The sequence below is a fragment of the Trichoderma gamsii genome, assembly GCF_001481775.2.
Source record: "Trichoderma gamsii strain T6085 chromosome Unknown Scaffold_32.2, whole genome shotgun sequence".
Taxonomy (NCBI): domain Eukaryota; kingdom Fungi; phylum Ascomycota; class Sordariomycetes; order Hypocreales; family Hypocreaceae; genus Trichoderma; species Trichoderma gamsii.
Window position 1 is genome coordinate 161,834 of NW_020171369.1, and position 17,171 is coordinate 179,004.

Here is a 17,171-nt window from a genome sequence, read left to right on the forward strand (position 1 = left end):
CCTCGCAAGCAGTGGTCTGCTCTTTCTATGCTACCATTTCCAGCTTGTTCTAAGCAGCAGGGATAGTATAAACTAAAATCTCTTCTTTTCACTATTCCAAGAGACGTGCCGAATAAACGCGATGGCCTGTCCCGTAAGTTGGAACCGGGGGCTTGGTGAAATGGCTCAGGCACCAAAACCATCGCTTTCCAAACGCTTGGAGGCGCAATTGATACCCCGGATTTCAGTAGCATTAGGCAGCCATAGTAACCCTGCAAAGTATTGCAAAGGAAAGATTTGGCGAGTAGAAGGATTCGGAATTGCAGTGTTGAGCCTAGCTTCTAGCAACTATGTGGGACGAAGGAATATAGACAAACAACCACTTGTCAACACCTTCCACCTTGAGCTGGCCAAAAAAGAAACTGCTTGTATCTTGTTAATGCTGCTATTAATTGTCAAATTTTCTTGAATCAATTGTTCCTCATATGTAGGTGGAAAGCCGCCGCTTCTTAATTCTGGTGGTGTCGACGGGATAATGTTGGGGGCTCCATTCTGTTTGCCGTCTCTATCAATTTCTCAATCGTATTGAAATCACTCGTTACGACATGCAGATGGTACTAATGGCATCAAATGTAGATGCCGAAGAGCTTGGGCTTTCTTATAGCACTATTCTCCGAGACCATAGCTCTCCACAATTTGTGGAATGGAGTCTGTAAAATGATCCAACTGCTGGGGTCTCCCCGCATATTGGCATGGAAAACTCCCGCGCCAATGAGAACATGCTAGTATTTGAATTCCTAGGCCACGGTCAGCAAGTTCGAAATCGGATGCATAATCACTACTTGTCCGCACTAGGAAGGACAATCCATATGGCCATATCTTGCGCGAAAAGATGGCCATTAGCGCCTAGCATTGCTATGGATGCATCTGCCGATATTCGCTGTCTTGGCGTCGGCTCTTCGGTAGGTGCAATACTTTTCCTATAGCACTCCAGTCGCCTACCGCCATTTTGAAGAGTCTACTGGGATATGATAGCAGTTTCCATGCAGCCCACAGCCACGCTCTATCAGCAGATTCAAGCTTCTTGCACGCGAGATATTTGTCACGACGTATTCATGGCTGAAGCTCAGAAGAACGTTGAATCGGAGCCAGCTGCAGGGGCTTATAAGTGATATGTGACCTTCGGAGACAAAACTTGTTTATCGTCGGCCCTGAGGATCAATTCTTGGTGGGATCGTTAGCCTTGCCATGAGTGCCTCAAGGTGGGCTGACTGCTCACCATCGCATCAACATCGGGCCTTCACAAACAGGCTGAATCAATACTAGTGCCAACCATAGGAGGATTGTAAAGGAATGGAATACATGCTTCTCACTTTGTTAACCTGCCGACCCCCTGACTCGTATACGGCCTACAGGGAGTTGCTGCCTGGGTTCCTCGTGACCACGGCATACCGGAAAAGGAGACTTCGCGAATGCAATCCCACATGCATGACTTGCCTTGAAGCACGGGGTATTTTATCTCTAATTCAAGGAACTCATTTGCTTATTGAGTTAATTATGAACTAAAAGGACAAAGGGACTTAGATGGGCATACATTTAGATGTCGCAGCACCCACATCCCTTAATGTGAGAGGCGGTTCTTTGAGAGTTGTCGTTGGATCAAGTTATATTTTTTAGCCAGTCTTCACATACACTATGGCGAGAAAGACACTTCTTGCATTGACCGCCTTGGTAGTGACTGGCGCCTATGCCGATAACACGTCCTACGATGTCAACGCTGGTTGCTCCAAGTAAGCTCCTTCATATTCTGAGCTTCCTTCATGAGCTTCTGTCCGATGATTTTGGTTTGTCGCCCGTACTAATCATTCGCTTTCAAGCGACCAACTTCTCCGATGGTACGACGAGGACATCGGCCTCTTCCTTTACCCCAATGGCGCCTACTACTTCTGGCAAGCCGGTGTCATGATCACAGCAGTTGCCAGCCTGGCTGCGCTCGACAGTGGTGTCAAGAGCAGGACCGCTGGGATGTGGCAAAACACCTATCTCAAGGGAGGCCAGCCTTCTCATGGCGTCATACAACTAGACAGCACCGGGCGTAAGATTGTTGTGCCAAAGGGATCAGCAAACACCGTTCCCGGCAAGTTCAGAAAGAGAGAACAAGGCTTTCTAGCAAGCCATTAGTGAGTATTCTTGCTTGTTTCAAGATAAGTATTCAATTGAATAGAGGCTAATGGATAATAAAACATGTAGCGACGATGAAGGCTGGTGGGGATTGGCATGGCAAGACGTCTACGATCTCACCGGAGTCCAAGACTACCTCACGGAATCCATTGCCATTTGGCAGGATATGAACGCCGGCTGGGGTAATCTCAACTGCGGCGGTCTCCCTTGGTTCAAAGGCGAAGCCAAGACCGACAACCCACTGGCTATTCCCAATGGTAGGTTCCTTCATCTCGCAGCTGACAACGGGGAGATATAAGAGGCTAACATGGATTAATAGAGCTGTACTTTGCCATCAGTGCTGGTCTCGCCAACCGTGTTCCCAGCAGCCAAAAGCAGACGTACCTTAGTGCCGCCCAGACAATTTGGACCTGGTTCCAAAAGGTCGGCTTCGTCAACAGCCAAGGCCTTGTCAACGACGCTGTCAACGGCAACACCTGTGTGAATGACAACAACCAACCAACCTGGACCTACAACCAGGGCGTCGTCATCGGTGGCCTTGCAGACCTCTATATTGCCACGGGAGACTCATCCTACCTCACATCAGCCAGCGTCATTGCCAATGCCACCATGGCTCATCTGGTCGACAGCAACGGCATTCTTGCCGACAGCTGCGATCTGTCACACAACTGCAGCGGTGATAACCTCCAGTTCAAGGGTGTCTTTGCTAGAAACCTCCAGAAGCTGTATCATAGCCAGCCTTACCCTGCCTACAAAGCATTCTTGGAAAAGAACGCCCAGTCCATCTGGCAAAACGACCTCGCCGTCGAGTCAGGCGACTGCTTTAATGGCGCTGATTGGGGTGGTCCGTATGTTCTTGGCTCTGCTACGGCCAGCAGCCAGAGCAGCGCCCTTCAATGCCTCGTTGCTGCCCTCTATGTCTCTCAAAACTAGGGTTAGGGAGTATACTATAGTATATGTAGCTCAAAATAATGTACATAAATTATATTTGGATTTTTTTTTTCTACGAGATGTAGAAAACACCTTTTTTTTTTTTGAAAAGGCTTATTATCTAGCCGCTTAGTAGGAGCAAAAGTCGCGAATGGCAACGCCATGTGTTCCACTGCTTCGACAAGTGGACAATGCTAAATAACAATTATTTCAAGATATCTTGCGCAGTAGTGAAGGCACTAATAATGCACGGGCTAATCGCAAGTAACCATCCCTGCTCAGGTGCTCCTATGCCTGTTGCCAATTCACAACTATTTACTCAAGGATAGTAATGAACAGCGAATGTCATATTAGCTCCTTTGCTGTTCTAAGCGAGGCTTCGTCTTAGACTATACCTCGTCGATGGGGTGAAAAATGTCCTAGAAATCGTCTTTGGATTGGATACTATGCAGTTTCCCAAAAGGGAAATGGGTATAAACAGACTCGTCAGAGGCATTTTCAAGCCATGGTTGTAGTAAAAAGGAGAGCTTCTTTCCGAGTCATATGCTGTGAAACAGGATCTTCGGAAGGATATGCTCGGGAAGAATCGGGAAACAGGTTTGAGAAATACAAAGTAGCCAAATACAGACCATTTGTAATATTTGGGCTTTTGGAGAGTGAATTATTCTCCAGAAAGCAGTAGGTACGAGTACGTACGTCACGATACACAAAAGAAAGCAACACAAAGTGGGCAGCTAATACATGCTACAAGCGCTATGGCTTCCGCTGAGTCTCGCCCAAAACTCCGTTCCGCCCGTGTTACTGGAGTCCCTTTCAAGTAAGTATACAGTGTATATGTATTGAGGGCAGTTTATCTCTACAAAGGTTAGGAAAACAGGTTTTAAAGTCGTACAAATGGATGCGTAACACTTCGTGGTGCAGTCGGCGAAGGATATATATACTTCAACAAATACAAAAAGACACAGTCCCAGAATCGTAGTAGTATTCAATAAGTTAAATGCTTAGTGGCTAAGCTTAATAAAATAATATTAATTTAACTCTTTTAAAATTACTAATATTAATATAAATAATTTAATTAAAAAAATAAATAAGGCTATTAAGGCAGTAGTAAAAGCTATAGTCTTAGTATAAAAAATAATTAACTTAAAGGTTATATATAAGGAGTTAAGTATTTTAAAGGCCTTATTAGCTTTAGCTTAAGTAAGGGTTTAAGTTAAAGTTAAGTTTACTTACTTAAATAAAAATTACTTTATTAATAAAAGAGTAAATAAAAGATTAGTAAGGGCCCCCTTAATTAAACTCTAGTGTATAGCCGCCTTAGTAAAATATATAGTTAAACCCTCCCTTTTTACTTATAATAATAAAGCAGTCCTTCTTAGTCTTAAGTTTAAAGAAATTAAAAAGGAAAAAGTAATTAAAAGTTACTTTAAAATACTAAATAGCCTCTTAAACTTTACCTTAATTACTTACTTAAATAGCTTATAAAATAAGTTTAATAATATAAAATAAAAAGTAATTACCTTTTATAAGGCTTAAGTTACTAAGTTTAATAAATACTTTCTTAATATTAAAATATATAATATAAAAGTAATTAAAGCCTATAAGGTAATTAAACTTATTAAAAAAAGAGCTTAACTAAACTTAAGTATTAATAAAATTATTTTTTTTTTAAATAACTTAGCAGTAATAAATAGGATTTTTAATTAAATACTTTACTCTTTATAAAATACTTATATAAGCCTTAGAAAAGTTATAAAAAATTTAAAATTAAAAATCCACACTAAGGTAACTTAAGTACTTAAGTATAAAAATATATATAAAAATAAAGTAATAAATAAACTTATAAAAGAAAAATTAAAGCTTTTTATATTATTATTTAAGTCTATAATAATAACCTATATTAAAAAGTAAGCTAAAAGTAAAAGAAAATAGCTCTAGGAGTTAAATTAAGATTAAAATTAACTACCTTATTATAAATACTAATAGCTAAACGCTCTCCTTAAACCCCTAAAGCTTTAACTTCTAAAAGCTATATTTTATAAGCTTTATATAAAAAGAATAAAATATAGGAACTTTATTAAATACTATAAAAAATTTAGCTATAATACTAGGCCTACCTATAAGTATAGTAAATTAAGGACTTAAGGCTATTTTATAAAATATAAAATAATTTAACCCTAGTTACTAAAGGTCTTTAAAAAAGACCTTTATATAAATATTACTCCCTTTACTTACTTACTAAGCCCTAATAAATATAAGCACTTTTAAATATTAGTAAAAGATATAAGCCCTTATAGCCTTACTCCTAAGACTTAAATTAATATAATAAATATAAATTAATATAATACTTTTCTTTATTTTATATAATATATAGTAAATATAGACTTTAAATCTATAGCTCTTACTATCCTATTGCCTAAAAGGGATTTATATAACTAGCTTACTTAATAAACATTAATAATAAAACAAATAAACAAAACAAACAAACACGTGTCTCTCTTCTCAGATACTCATTCGAAAGCTTTAAAACGCAGTTCTTTTATCCCACCCCCAAGTACATCTCGGATTGTTTCAAGCTATCAGATGTAGATGACTACTTGCAAGGTTCGCGATATAAGAAGGCCGTGTACTTGGTTACTGGGCTCAAGATTGGCAAAGGAGTGACCGTTGGGATGGATCAAACGACAAACATGAAAGGCAGCCTTGAAGAGGGCGTGAGTAACCCTGGAGGGGTCAATGTTGAGGCGGGTGTGAAATTAGGGGGAGGTTTAGAAAACGACTCTGTCTTCACTTTCACAGAGTCAAGTGACATCGTTATTGGCATCCAATGTGTCAAAATCTATCATGAGAAGTCGGGATTCTTGGGTATATTTGGGGAAAAGGAGATCAAAAGTCAATATGTCACTGCCGGTGCTACATTCTATGGCGAAAATTCCAGCAATTCTCCGGAGACAGATGCAAAGTTTGTTGTGGTGAAGCCTGCGGATTACGACATACCGGAACTGGCTTGTTATTCCGAGGGTGATGAAGTTTGGATGGCACCAAAGATACTAGGAGTTTAGGTGTCTAAACAACGCTCTCTCTCTCTCTCTCTCTCTCGGAGTATTTGGAAATATTTGTTGATTTTGTTTCTATCAGAAGCTCACTCCTCAATTACGAGAAAATTGATCTCTCATTCTCTATTTTGTCCTCTCGTCGATTTTGTAGTTTGTGTCAACAACGCATCAAGTATCGCTAGGCTGTCAAAAGGCTGATGATGAAGATAAAGTCGTAGCAAGTGGAAAGTCAGCTATCAGGTCAGTATTCTGCGTACGGAAATTTAATTGAACATCTCGTCTATAAGCAACCGAGATCTCTCTTCCAACTTGTTATTAATTTCCGGCACAATATAATCGTAACCGCCGCGCGGCTGGATGTCCTTTCCAACCATGAGCTGAAGGATTTGACGAACTCCGTTGTATTTGCGGAGCATATTCTGCTGATGTTCGCTCAAATCGACCTTGCATCGGGCCAGTTCAAGCATATTCGCTGCAAATGATGCGGCAATAGGCGTGGCATAGGACGTCCCGGAAATGTCAACAGCTTGTTTCTTCCACTTCGACGGGATTGCTATACCTAGCGTCGAGAAGTTTTCGCGGTTCTTCATCGGCGTGGGACTAATCCCACCATCATTGCCCAGGCCATCGCTCGCATGGATTGCCAGGACACCATCACCCCTCTTGAAGGATATGGACGCAAATTGTTACCACCGCCATTAGCAGCTGCCGCGAAGATGCTGATTTTGTTCTCAATCGCTGTCTCAATTGCTTTGTCTATCGCCTCGTCTGGAGTATTGATGCCACAGGACATTGAAATGATATCAACCTTTTTCTGGTTAGCCCATGTGATAGCCTGACAAAGACCTGCTAGTCAGCACTTCTTCAATCTTTTTCGCCTCGTTTGTGTATGATGACTAACCCTTGCTATGATGTCAAGACGTTGAGGTTCAATGTTACGACCATTAGATATCTTGGCTATAAAGATTTCTGCTGATGGGGCTGCTTTCAATATCAACCTGGTGACATGTGTCCCATGGCCGTCGAAGTCTTCGTAATCTAGAGAATCTGGAAGTGATTCACGATCGCTCACGAATCCACAGCACTCCATGATGCGGTCATTTTCTTCGATAGCCGTTTTTACCAATGTGTCGTTCTCCATATCGATACCAGTATCAAGTATTGCAATCCCTTCTGTAATCGCCAATGCGATTCAGAGATATTCGAGCTCTCAGTTACGCTTCGAATATAGTCCGCGGAGGCTTGAAGCTTGTCCATGAATACTTTTGCGCGTTCCCTTTCTCTGGATTTCCAGGACCTGTCAATATACGTTTCTAAAACTAAGCCGGCTCTGGCTGCTGCTTACTGTCGAGTAGGCGATGTCGGCTCAAAGCCATCAAACAGAGTCGCATCAGTTGCAGGCCTTGACGATGAAGATGTATCATTCTTGGAAGCTGGATAGTTCTTAGCAGATAGCGGAAATCCATTCATTCGAGGCAGTGATTTGCTAAATCTCTGGGTAGCGAAGCGAAAAAGAGGTGCGACGATGTGCTTATAGATTGCTCCAGTTCGCCTTATTCTTCCGTCCATTGATGGGTCGTAGAAAATCTCAAAATTTTCCTCAAAATGGAGACAGGCATTAGCAATACTCCGGTAGCTGTCTTCAACTGCCCCTTTCCAATCTTCTAAGATCCTACTTAGGATGCCGCCAAGGGAGAGAGTAGTATAAGGACGGCCTCCGCCTGGCTCTATCAGTGGTGCGACCCTGACAGCTTCTGTCTCCATGAGCAGAATACCAAAGGATAAAATTGCCGAACTTTCATCTTCTTCACTCCCTGGTGCTGATAGAGTACAACTGAGGTGCGGTTCCCAGCATCTCGACACCTTAGACTTCCCCTTTGCCCCTTGCAAAGAGATTCTATCGCCATGTAACCCTAATCGAATCCAATGGCTACCATCAAGATTTAGTAGCGAGCAGGCAATGAGGAACTGAAGCTCTGTCCTGTCTTTTGCCTCGAGCCCGGGGCAATAAGAAATTTCGCCATGGCCTAGACGCAATGTCAGTTCGCGGAGTGTAGGGCCCATAGGTGTGTCGCGAGTCGCAATTTCTTGATATGTAGTATCTTGCTTCGTCCCTATAACGTCAGATCTAGTGGTGATCTAGCCATGATGTTGAGCGCAAAGCAATTGTTCGTCTTGAAAGTGCTCTGCATTTGTCATGGAAAAGTTCATCCTATGGTACTGTTAGATCTAAACAAGAGCAAAATTGTTGTAGAAAATTCGCCTAACCGTCTATATGTGGCTGAGTCCAAATTTGTGACCCCACAAACAGTACTAATACATACTTGAGAGCTGTTGTTTGCATCTGGAGAAAGGAAACCCGACAGGTGTAGTTGAACTGAACGGGCTTCTTTGCATAGAAGATTCTTTGCAAGTAAGCTATATAATTCTCGAGCTTGGAGGTTGAAATCATACGCTTGCTTGATGAATTGTATTTCATCCGTCTCAAGGTACTCAGTGTGCCCTGAAAGTTCTTGTAGTGATTGGATGGGCTTGCTCAGAAGCCTGCTGTATATGGACCAAAACTCATTATATTTGAGATACATTGATGTAACTCGCGTCTGCAGAGGTCGAAAAAGTTGATTGGGCGAGATAGCTCCATTATGAAGCTTTTCCCGTTCCTGAGACAATACAGCGGGCTGTTGAGGGTCGAAGTTGACTTTGTTTAACTCATCTTGCATAGCCATGAGATTAGCAAATTTGAGGTGCAGTTGTTCCTGAAACTAAATTAGCGGCATATATATATACATATATCACGGTTGGCATGATAATTACCTCCTGGGACTCAGCAAAGGAAGTACAATCTGTTCTCTAAACCGTGTGGCCTTGACCAAAGCTAACTGGGGCTAAGTTTTCGAGTATTTCTAGCAGAGAATAGAGAGATTGAGAGAAGCCAGAGTCATCCAATATTCTGCGATCTAAACTCCTTTTTGGCAAACGGAAAAACATTCGCTTGATACCACGACTGGTTTTGGCAACATGGCGCTCTATACAATGCGTGTAGACTTTGGCAGCATTTTGCTGGAACGCGTGGTAGAAAACAGGACGGATCCTGATGAAAAGCTCCCACAACATGGAGCCAGGGATTTTTTCGGTTTTTTCATGTTTGTGAGAATCAAGATGCTATTCAGAGCTCATGAATGACTGCGGCTCGGGCCGTTGTGTGCCTCTGCAATCAGGGCAGCCTTCGTCGACTGTAGGAATAAGTCTTTGTCGAAACGTAACAATTATGGCAATGATTTCTTTCAAGTCTTCATAAACAAGGGAGAGCTAAGCAAAGATGCGATATGATTCGGATGGCTCCTGCGATGGCCAGCTAATAATGCAGTAACGACAGGATTTCGAGGAGTACGGGGAACGTCGCTACGATGTACTGAAAGAACTCCAGCGAAAGAGGGGTTCTCTATTTGTACAACAGGGCACAACCTGATGATGATATGAAAAAGTGCTTTGTCCTACTAAAACTTCCGAAAGGCTACTACAGCACGTGAATCAAGAGGTATGAAAGAGGGTTTCTCAATGTATATGTACAAATATTGTACAAAACGTAGATTCCTTTCAAAATCTCTCTCTCAGGCACACGCATTCTTTGATTGATGCTTGATCACAAGTATAGTACCAATGCTTTCAAAGCCTACCTATTTATTTGTGTACACTATGAACAGCGCGTTTTGGACCAAGAACAGCGCGTTTTTGTACTATGAACAGCGTGCTTCTGTACTACAACTAACAAACACGCTTTATTACTACGTACATCCTTCTTTTCCCTACCTTATATATTACGTTGCACGACGCCTACCGCATTCCATATTAGATGCGGCGACACTATAGCTCACAGACCAAATCTTCTCAGCACAACTCAGTTGATTATAGTGTCGAGTAACACAAGTCACGAAAAACAAACTAGCGTGTGACAGCAAGTCTCGATTTACGTCAGAACAGCTGGCAAACCCGAGATTCCCACTGCGGCCGGAATGACCACATGGTCTGACTGCTCCAGAGAAAGAACGCAAAATCTAGAGGCGCGATTCCTTTCTTCTTCAACACCAACTTGCAACTTCCACATCTCATTGGTTTCATAGCGATCTCGCAATGCAAGAAGCCAGCAGACAGGATGATGCCTCCTCTTACGGCGATGATGACGTGGCAAGCTCTGATCAGAGCCGCGAACTAAGTTTAGAGAGCGAAGATGACCTCGAGTTTGAAGAGTATGACTATGATAAGATATACAATAAACACGTCTCCCATTTGGCTGTGGCGTGCGTCGGGCTATTTGGACGCCAAATGAGTCAAAAGGATCCACCATCTGCTTCCGACAAGCCAGAAACTACCGTGGAAAGTCAGAAAGAGATTGCCGATTTCATAATGCACATGAACGAGTCTTTCACTCGTTGGATGTCAGAGACTGCTGATCTAGCTAATCATATCGTTCATGACCTGGACTCCCTCTTCAACGAGTACAAAGATGTGAAAGTCATGGTTATAGGTACTCTCGAAGTGCTCATGGAAGATTTACAATACGGTATGCCTCTCTCCTATGGATGGTTATCAATCATATTTATGGCTTGTGGACTAATTATGCTCAGTGATTTCGGGCGAAACAGAACGCCTATACACAGGCTATGGGGTGATCGAAGGCATTCGAGTTGGGATCGAAGAGCTATACGGCCTGACAAACATGATTCGAGAGGCATCTAGACGGAATGATGATCTCAACTTCGACATGTTTCTCCCATTTCACAAAACCGCGGACATTAAAAGTCGCATGTTTTCCATTATCAGGCAAATGTTCCCCCATGCGCGGCATTCGCTCTGCGATCAACTAGCCCTATCTGTTGCAATTCGCCGAAGACGCTTACGTCGCACGTTTAAAGATGCCGAAAGGCTGAAGGCCAGGATAGCCCGAAGAGCATGGAACCAAGCCAATACCAATCAAGCATATCCAGGCCGCATCATTCCGCCACAGTCACCTGAGTCTCAGTCTTTTTACACGCTTGCTCCTTTGCCTCATTGCATTGAAGGTAGTACTGCTTCCACAGAATCTGTCGTTACGAGCAAAATACTGAACGTCGATATAGCCTGCAGCGGCATAAGTATTGAATCGGCTTTTCCAACCAAAGATATAGGGTCTTCTGTGCGTCCATCTACGTGCCAATACCCTCCCAAACTTCATCTGCCACCAGAGGCTGAGGATGGTATATGCTCGTATTGTGCACAAGGGACGACTCCCTCATTCCTAAGCCGCCGCCCCGAGATCTGGGAGCAAGTATCCCCTTATCGCCCCTACAATCTTAGCCTATGTTCTGACTAGCCTATTTCAGACTCCATGTGAATAGAGATGTAAAGCCTTTCGTCTGCCTTTCGGAACAATGTCGCTCTCCAGTGCTCTTTTTCGCTAGTATGGAGCGATGGATCGAACACATGAATAAAATGCACTCTCATGAGTGGACTAGGAGAATTCACCCGGCCTCCTGGATCTGCGATACTGGCCATGACGCTATCCACTTCAAAGACGTTGAAAGCTTTCGAGAGCACATGAATGACAAAGACAGCCATCCCGTTATACCGGATGAGCATGAGCTGCGTGTTCTGGAGATTGAGCAATGGAGATATCTCCCTCATGATGAGTATATGTGCCCTTTATGCGATTTTTCTCTAGATATGCCTAAGCGGAGTATCTCGACCGAGGTCGCAGGAGACAATCCGTATCGGCCGCTGCACGAACATATTGCTGGTCACCTCAAAGATCTCGCTGTCCTGTCTCTTCCGATTCTGGATACAACCGAAGGGCCGGAAATGCGGCCAGGCAATTATAAAGCCGAAGAAAACCGCAGCTGGCTAAGAGAGAGCAAGAAAGAATCTTGCCCAAGGGGATATGACCACGAGTCCTGCGATACAATCGTCTCTGACGCCCAAAGAAGTAGCCGTATAAGCAGAGAACATGAACTCATAAAGCGACGTAAGAGCGAACCTGGACACATGGCCTACCCCGTGAGAAACAGCTTCGATGAAGAATTCGGGACCTACCATAGTACGTTGCAAGTATATACTGCGTACGAAACTTGATACGGTGACTTCAGGTCCATTTAAATCGCAGACCAAATTATGGCGTCAGGCTTCATCAATGTCGTCTTGAATAATGGCAGTTTAGCAGTTGGTTGTAGTTAGCTGAAGATTGATAATACATAGTGGCACTTTGTTTTCACCATCGAGTTCTTAGTTATTCATATTTGAATCTCTTTTCCATGATTCCACAACCTGAGAAAGCCAACTGCTCACCGCGATCCAGAAACACCAACCAGATATATAAGTCTACTTCCTACGTTCGATGATTCTGGCAGCCGGTCGTTAACGTACAATGAATAGAGTATCACGATATACTAGTTCTTGTTCAGCGGTGGTATTTATTGTTATCCTTTGCCCGTAGATCGCCCTAAAGTCTAGGATCTTTAGTATACTAAAATTTTTAATCCAGCTATAGAGTCCAAGCTGAATTACAATGACAACTTTGCAAGTCTAATTATTCTCGTGGCACGCTTAGAAACAGCTGGAGTAACTTCTGAGAGTAATATAGCTCTATTCGCCAGGCACCCTCAATCTTAATGCCTCGTACAATTCGCAAATGCAAATTCAACATCATCCTGGGCATTGGAGGGCGGCGCGAAAAGAATCGACGGGCAAGAGATCCTCTTAAACTCATACTACGCAGGGGCACTTTGCTTCTGCTATCAACGACTCACTTGGTATACACACTCTGTATGCCCTCTAGAGCCTTCTGCTCTCTCTGAATCTGTTGCAGCGAGATGGGCCGAACGACCTGGCTTGAAAGATTTAGGTGGTGAATTGCATCACCGTGACTGTTGATATCAGCTCCACTCAGCCGTTCGTGAATCACATCGAGTGTCCAACCACTGTAGTGATGATGCATAACAGCTTTCCAGGCCTTGATTGTAGATTTCATGGCGAAACTCCATGTGGCTCTCCAAGTAAGCGTAGCGTGCTGCGTGCTCCGAATACCTGATATTGGAAAAGCGCCGCCAGCCCTCTTCTTCCATTCCAAATCTCCATGATTTCCAGCCGCGGCATCTTTATGGCCCTTACCACCGCTGTCTGCAGCAAACTCTCAATCTCGATCGGATTCTCGTTGGGTGCAAGTATTTTTGAAGTAAGCACAAGCGAGGTGAGATTTGACCACACCGGGAGGGGCTCAATCTCGAAAAAATGGATGGCATCCACAATGAAAGATGCTGCGAGATGCTCAAGCCTAAGGCTGGTGGCTGCGATTATCCGGCTAACGTCTGGATCTGGGATGCGTATACTCTCGCATCCAGTCAAATCAACCCCGTCCAAAAATCGCTGCTCGAAAGCCGGATAATGCTGATTGAAGTTTTCGAAGATGACCAGTCTCTTGAGGTGGAAGTTGGATCGCTGAATAGACTTGAAAAGATATTTATACCCTAGAAAATAGATGCAGCATTTTAGCAATAGAGTATCTAGAGAAAGTGAAAGCAATTAACACTTGAGCAGATAGATATGAACCAATACTCACTTGCATCAGTATCTCTTTTGATAAAGCTCCATTCCCTCCACGGCTCGTAATGAACTTCCTCAAGTCTGGGAAAACGAGCAAACATGTGTGCAAGCGCGTCAGGCCTCCATCTCCGACGGTTCTGTTGCCGGAGAAGCAATTTGGTTACCACACGCACCGATGGAAGCTGATCCCACCATTTAAGCTCCAACTTCTCGCTCTCAAACGGTCCCTCGTCCATAATGGCATGGAATATTCTGTGGAGAGCCCTCTCATGCGGAGCAGAGTACCCAGAAACACCACCCCAGCCATGTTGAGGGTCATTATGGACTTGATCTAATGTCGTCTGCTCTATAACATCATCACCTAGCTCATCTGAAGAGATGTCAGGCATAAAAGTAAGATATTTGAACCAATGCTTTGAGTCACTGTGCGAGTAGACACTAATATCAAGCGTCAAATTGCCGTTGGGATCCCATGTACTAAGAACTGCAAACAGGTTTTCGAATGCTGTGGTGATAGGACCGTGGGTTGTATCGTTGATAGCATACATTTCTACCATTTCGTCTTCTGAGAGTCTTCCAGTAGGGGCGCATTTGGTACAATCGTATTCCTCCAGCTCCAAGCAGAGCCAGATATACTGAACAAGAGCCCGGTTGCGATGAACCATTGGGCCAAAACCGGCGAGTCGCGATGGCGTCAATTTGATTCGAGCAAAGTTATATCGCTCAATCTCTGCTTGCCAATCTCGAGATACTGCAGCCAAATGGCTCAGCGTGTAGCCGTCTTTCACCAGGGCTTTTAAGATAAGAAGCTGAATTTCTGTGGGCAAGGCATCTAGTGCAGGACCACATTGCTTTTGACTAGATAATGTAGACATGAAGTGATGAACTGAAGTGGTGATGTGTTCAGTAATGGTGCAATACAGGGGTATACGTTGGCAGATGTGAGTTCGACCATGTAGAAGCGTTGGGATTTCGAACGAGATTTGTTGAACAGGAGGCACGAGAGGTTTATTCCTTTCTATGTCTCCAATAATTATCTGTGGGCATGTCTCTTCGGTTAGGTCTGGTGGCTTGCTGGCCGAGAAAAGTGGTGGCTCTTTATCTCTCCCACAGTCCGCCATTCCAAAGTTAATCTATAAGCCAATCCGCCTTCAAGTTTGGTCGATTTGAACACTACATGACATATGTGCGCCGGTCATAGACTTGAAAAGAAAATTAATTACCCACACAATAGCTTTACAATATAGTGAGTGCATCAGGTTTCCATGGAAATGCATTGTAGTAATGGAGGTTTCCTTCATAGTGGGAGCGGCGAGAACGATTGACTGCCCTGTGATGATACATGAGGTATTATTATTTATTGTCGCATCACCGTATACGTGAATTACTTTTACCAGTATGTGTGCGCAATAATCGGGTATATACCAATTTTTGCCTTTCTGTAATACTTCCATCGCAAAGGGTAAAGTATCAGCATCTCCCCTGAATCTCATATCACCCCTTCCTTGCCTCCACTTGGTGGACCTAGCAATATCGAATCTGAAAGTTCTCTCATCTTCAGGCAACAAAATTACATGCACAGCCATGGGATTTCCTTTGTAGCTCAATAGTAAAGCTTCACCATCCATAGCTGCAGAATGGATGCCTAATGTGTTAACTAAATGGTTACACTTGGGTCGCCTTGACAAACACGGCCGCGTGTTTCATATACCAGGTTTGAGCTGTCAAATTGCTCCGAAAGATGCCAACGTGTAATCAACGCAAATAGACAGCCCTTCACGCTTTGTCATGCCGAATGTTACCTCGTCTAATAATGATGGCGTGTCCGCACTTACACCACGCACCAGCTCGCCTCGCTTGCCTCATCCGCTGCCTGGCCAATGCTGAGGTTTCAAGCAATGCCCTGGAGATGTAACATATAACTGCGCTACTGACGGACGCCAGAGGCAGATTGCTCGCGTTTGCCCAACCGGAGAGGAAGCCCGTCTGTTAAGGTTAAAGGCAGCGCGAAATCTTCTGCAGCAAGGCGAGCTGCAGCAAATGACCACGCCTGTGACAGCTTGAGACTGTTGACTTCTCTGCCATCTTGATAAGTCGACCATGTAGTTGGTGCTCCAGACTTTCTCTGCTCCTCTTGAAGAGGGCTACAGATATGTCTGCTGCAATCACGACTCACCGCGATGGCCTCATGCGGACACCAGGGGCGTCCTGACATGTACGGCTTGGGTATTCGACTAGGAATTTACATCCAGTGGTTCGGCGAGATATTGGTCAAATTCTTTGACGAAACGGACGTCTCTGATATACGGCTTCTGGGCCTTCTTCTGTCTGGAGGGATCATTCTCGGATTGCTCGTCGCGATTGCCAGCCAGGACGTCCAACCCGCCGACGTTTATATCGTACTCCAGCTCGCCGCCGGATGCTACATCTTTCTGATACCGATATATGTCTGGAACACGCTCTCTTGTTGTGACCCCAGGTGGGATCCGCTGAAGTGGGCGGGAGAAATCAAGATGCCGGTTTATGGTATCTCGAATATGATCCTTCTCACAGTCATCTCAGCTATCGGGGTCTGGTTCTTTGCCACCTATATACCGACCAAAGGACGCCAGTGCGAGCAGTACGGCTTTTTCTTCGCCAAAATCAAGCTTGGCAACTCTGCGTTCATAGTGGTCAACATCGTCATCTACGTCGCCATTATCCTCATCTGCGTAGCCATTGCGCTCTCTTGGACGGGATTCTGGGATGGTCAGTTTCTGATACATCGGCGACACCGCCGAAGGGGAAGTCATCGAAGACAGTCAGCCTCACTCTCCATTTCCCCTTGCTGAAGAAATGATTCATAGAACACAGTCTGGAATCTGACATGGAGCCATCAGGCGAGAGCGGGACGACCAGGAACGCATTGCAAGACGAAAACGCGCCAGGCAAGAACAAAAGGATCTGCTTCGGACCATGCGCGGCATATCGAATTTGGTCGTCTACGGGCTTCACATTGCGGCCATTGAGTTGACGCTGCAATGGAACCAGTTCGACAATATCAACGGGGTAAACACCAGCGCGCAGACGATTCCGCTTCTTGTCAGTCTCGTCATCTTGCTGCGCGTCATTGTAGCGCACTATGCAGCGAGAGTTGACGGAAGCACCGACGAACAATCTGCAAGTGTAGAGGATGAGCCTCAGCCTACTGATCCAGAAGATCCTGGAGGCTGCAGATGTGCGCGAGTTCCAGCTCCAAATAGAGCTCCATGTAGGACTCGTCAAGCCCGAGCGACACCCCCAGTAGCCCCTATTCCAGAGCTAGAGGTCCTCAATGAATATGTCGCTGGGATGGACATGGACGATGTCAGTGAGTACTTTGCTCATGGCTCAGACCCTTATTGGCTGGCCAGGATGGCGATTCAGAATCGTCAGATGGCAGAGCGGGCTGCAGCAATGGAGAGGCAGCGAGTG

At 44.3% G+C, this 17,171-nt stretch overlaps 5 protein-coding genes across 5 annotated transcripts; 3 read left to right on the plus strand and 2 right to left on the minus strand.

Moving 5' to 3' along the window:
- Positions 1 to 1,674: 1,674 nt before the first annotated feature.
- TGAM01_v208060 (hypothetical protein) lies at positions 1,675 to 3,093 on the plus strand (the record flags this gene model as incomplete). Its single annotated transcript, XM_024550239.1, has 4 exons — positions 1,675 to 1,769; positions 1,857 to 2,159; positions 2,230 to 2,417; positions 2,480 to 3,093. 4 exons carry the CDS (start codon positions 1,675 to 1,677, stop codon positions 3,091 to 3,093), a joined length of 1,200 nt encoding a protein of 399 aa, XP_024405009.1.
- A 2,687-nt stretch (positions 3,094 to 5,780) lies between these two features.
- On the plus strand, positions 5,781 to 6,152 carry TGAM01_v208061 (hypothetical protein; the record flags this gene model as incomplete). Its single annotated transcript, XM_018810715.1, has 1 exon — positions 5,781 to 6,152. One exon carries the CDS (start codon positions 5,781 to 5,783, stop codon positions 6,150 to 6,152), a length of 372 nt encoding a protein of 123 aa, XP_018656056.1.
- Positions 6,153 to 6,409: 257 nt separating this feature from the next.
- Positions 6,410 to 7,287, minus strand: TGAM01_v208062 (hypothetical protein; the record flags this gene model as incomplete). The annotated part of the gene is made up of 2 exons (XM_018810716.1): positions 6,410 to 6,808; positions 7,048 to 7,287. 2 exons carry the CDS (start codon positions 7,285 to 7,287, stop codon positions 6,410 to 6,412), a joined length of 639 nt encoding a protein of 212 aa, XP_018656057.1.
- Positions 7,288 to 10,277: 2,990 nt separating this feature from the next.
- On the plus strand, positions 10,278 to 12,321 carry TGAM01_v208063 (hypothetical protein; the record flags this gene model as incomplete). Its single annotated transcript, XM_018810717.1, has 5 exons — positions 10,278 to 10,707; positions 10,772 to 11,206; positions 11,264 to 11,278; positions 11,497 to 12,216; positions 12,266 to 12,321. The coding sequence occupies 5 exons, from the start codon at positions 10,278 to 10,280 to the stop codon at positions 12,319 to 12,321; spliced, it is 1,656 nt and encodes a 551-aa protein (XP_018656058.1).
- Positions 12,322 to 12,921: 600 nt separating this feature from the next.
- On the minus strand, positions 12,922 to 14,593 carry TGAM01_v208064 (hypothetical protein; the record flags this gene model as incomplete). Its single annotated transcript, XM_018810718.1, has 3 exons — positions 12,922 to 13,185; positions 13,287 to 13,642; positions 13,735 to 14,593. 3 exons carry the CDS (start codon positions 14,591 to 14,593, stop codon positions 12,922 to 12,924), a joined length of 1,479 nt encoding a protein of 492 aa, XP_018656059.1.
- Positions 14,594 to 17,171: the final 2,578 nt, after the last annotated feature.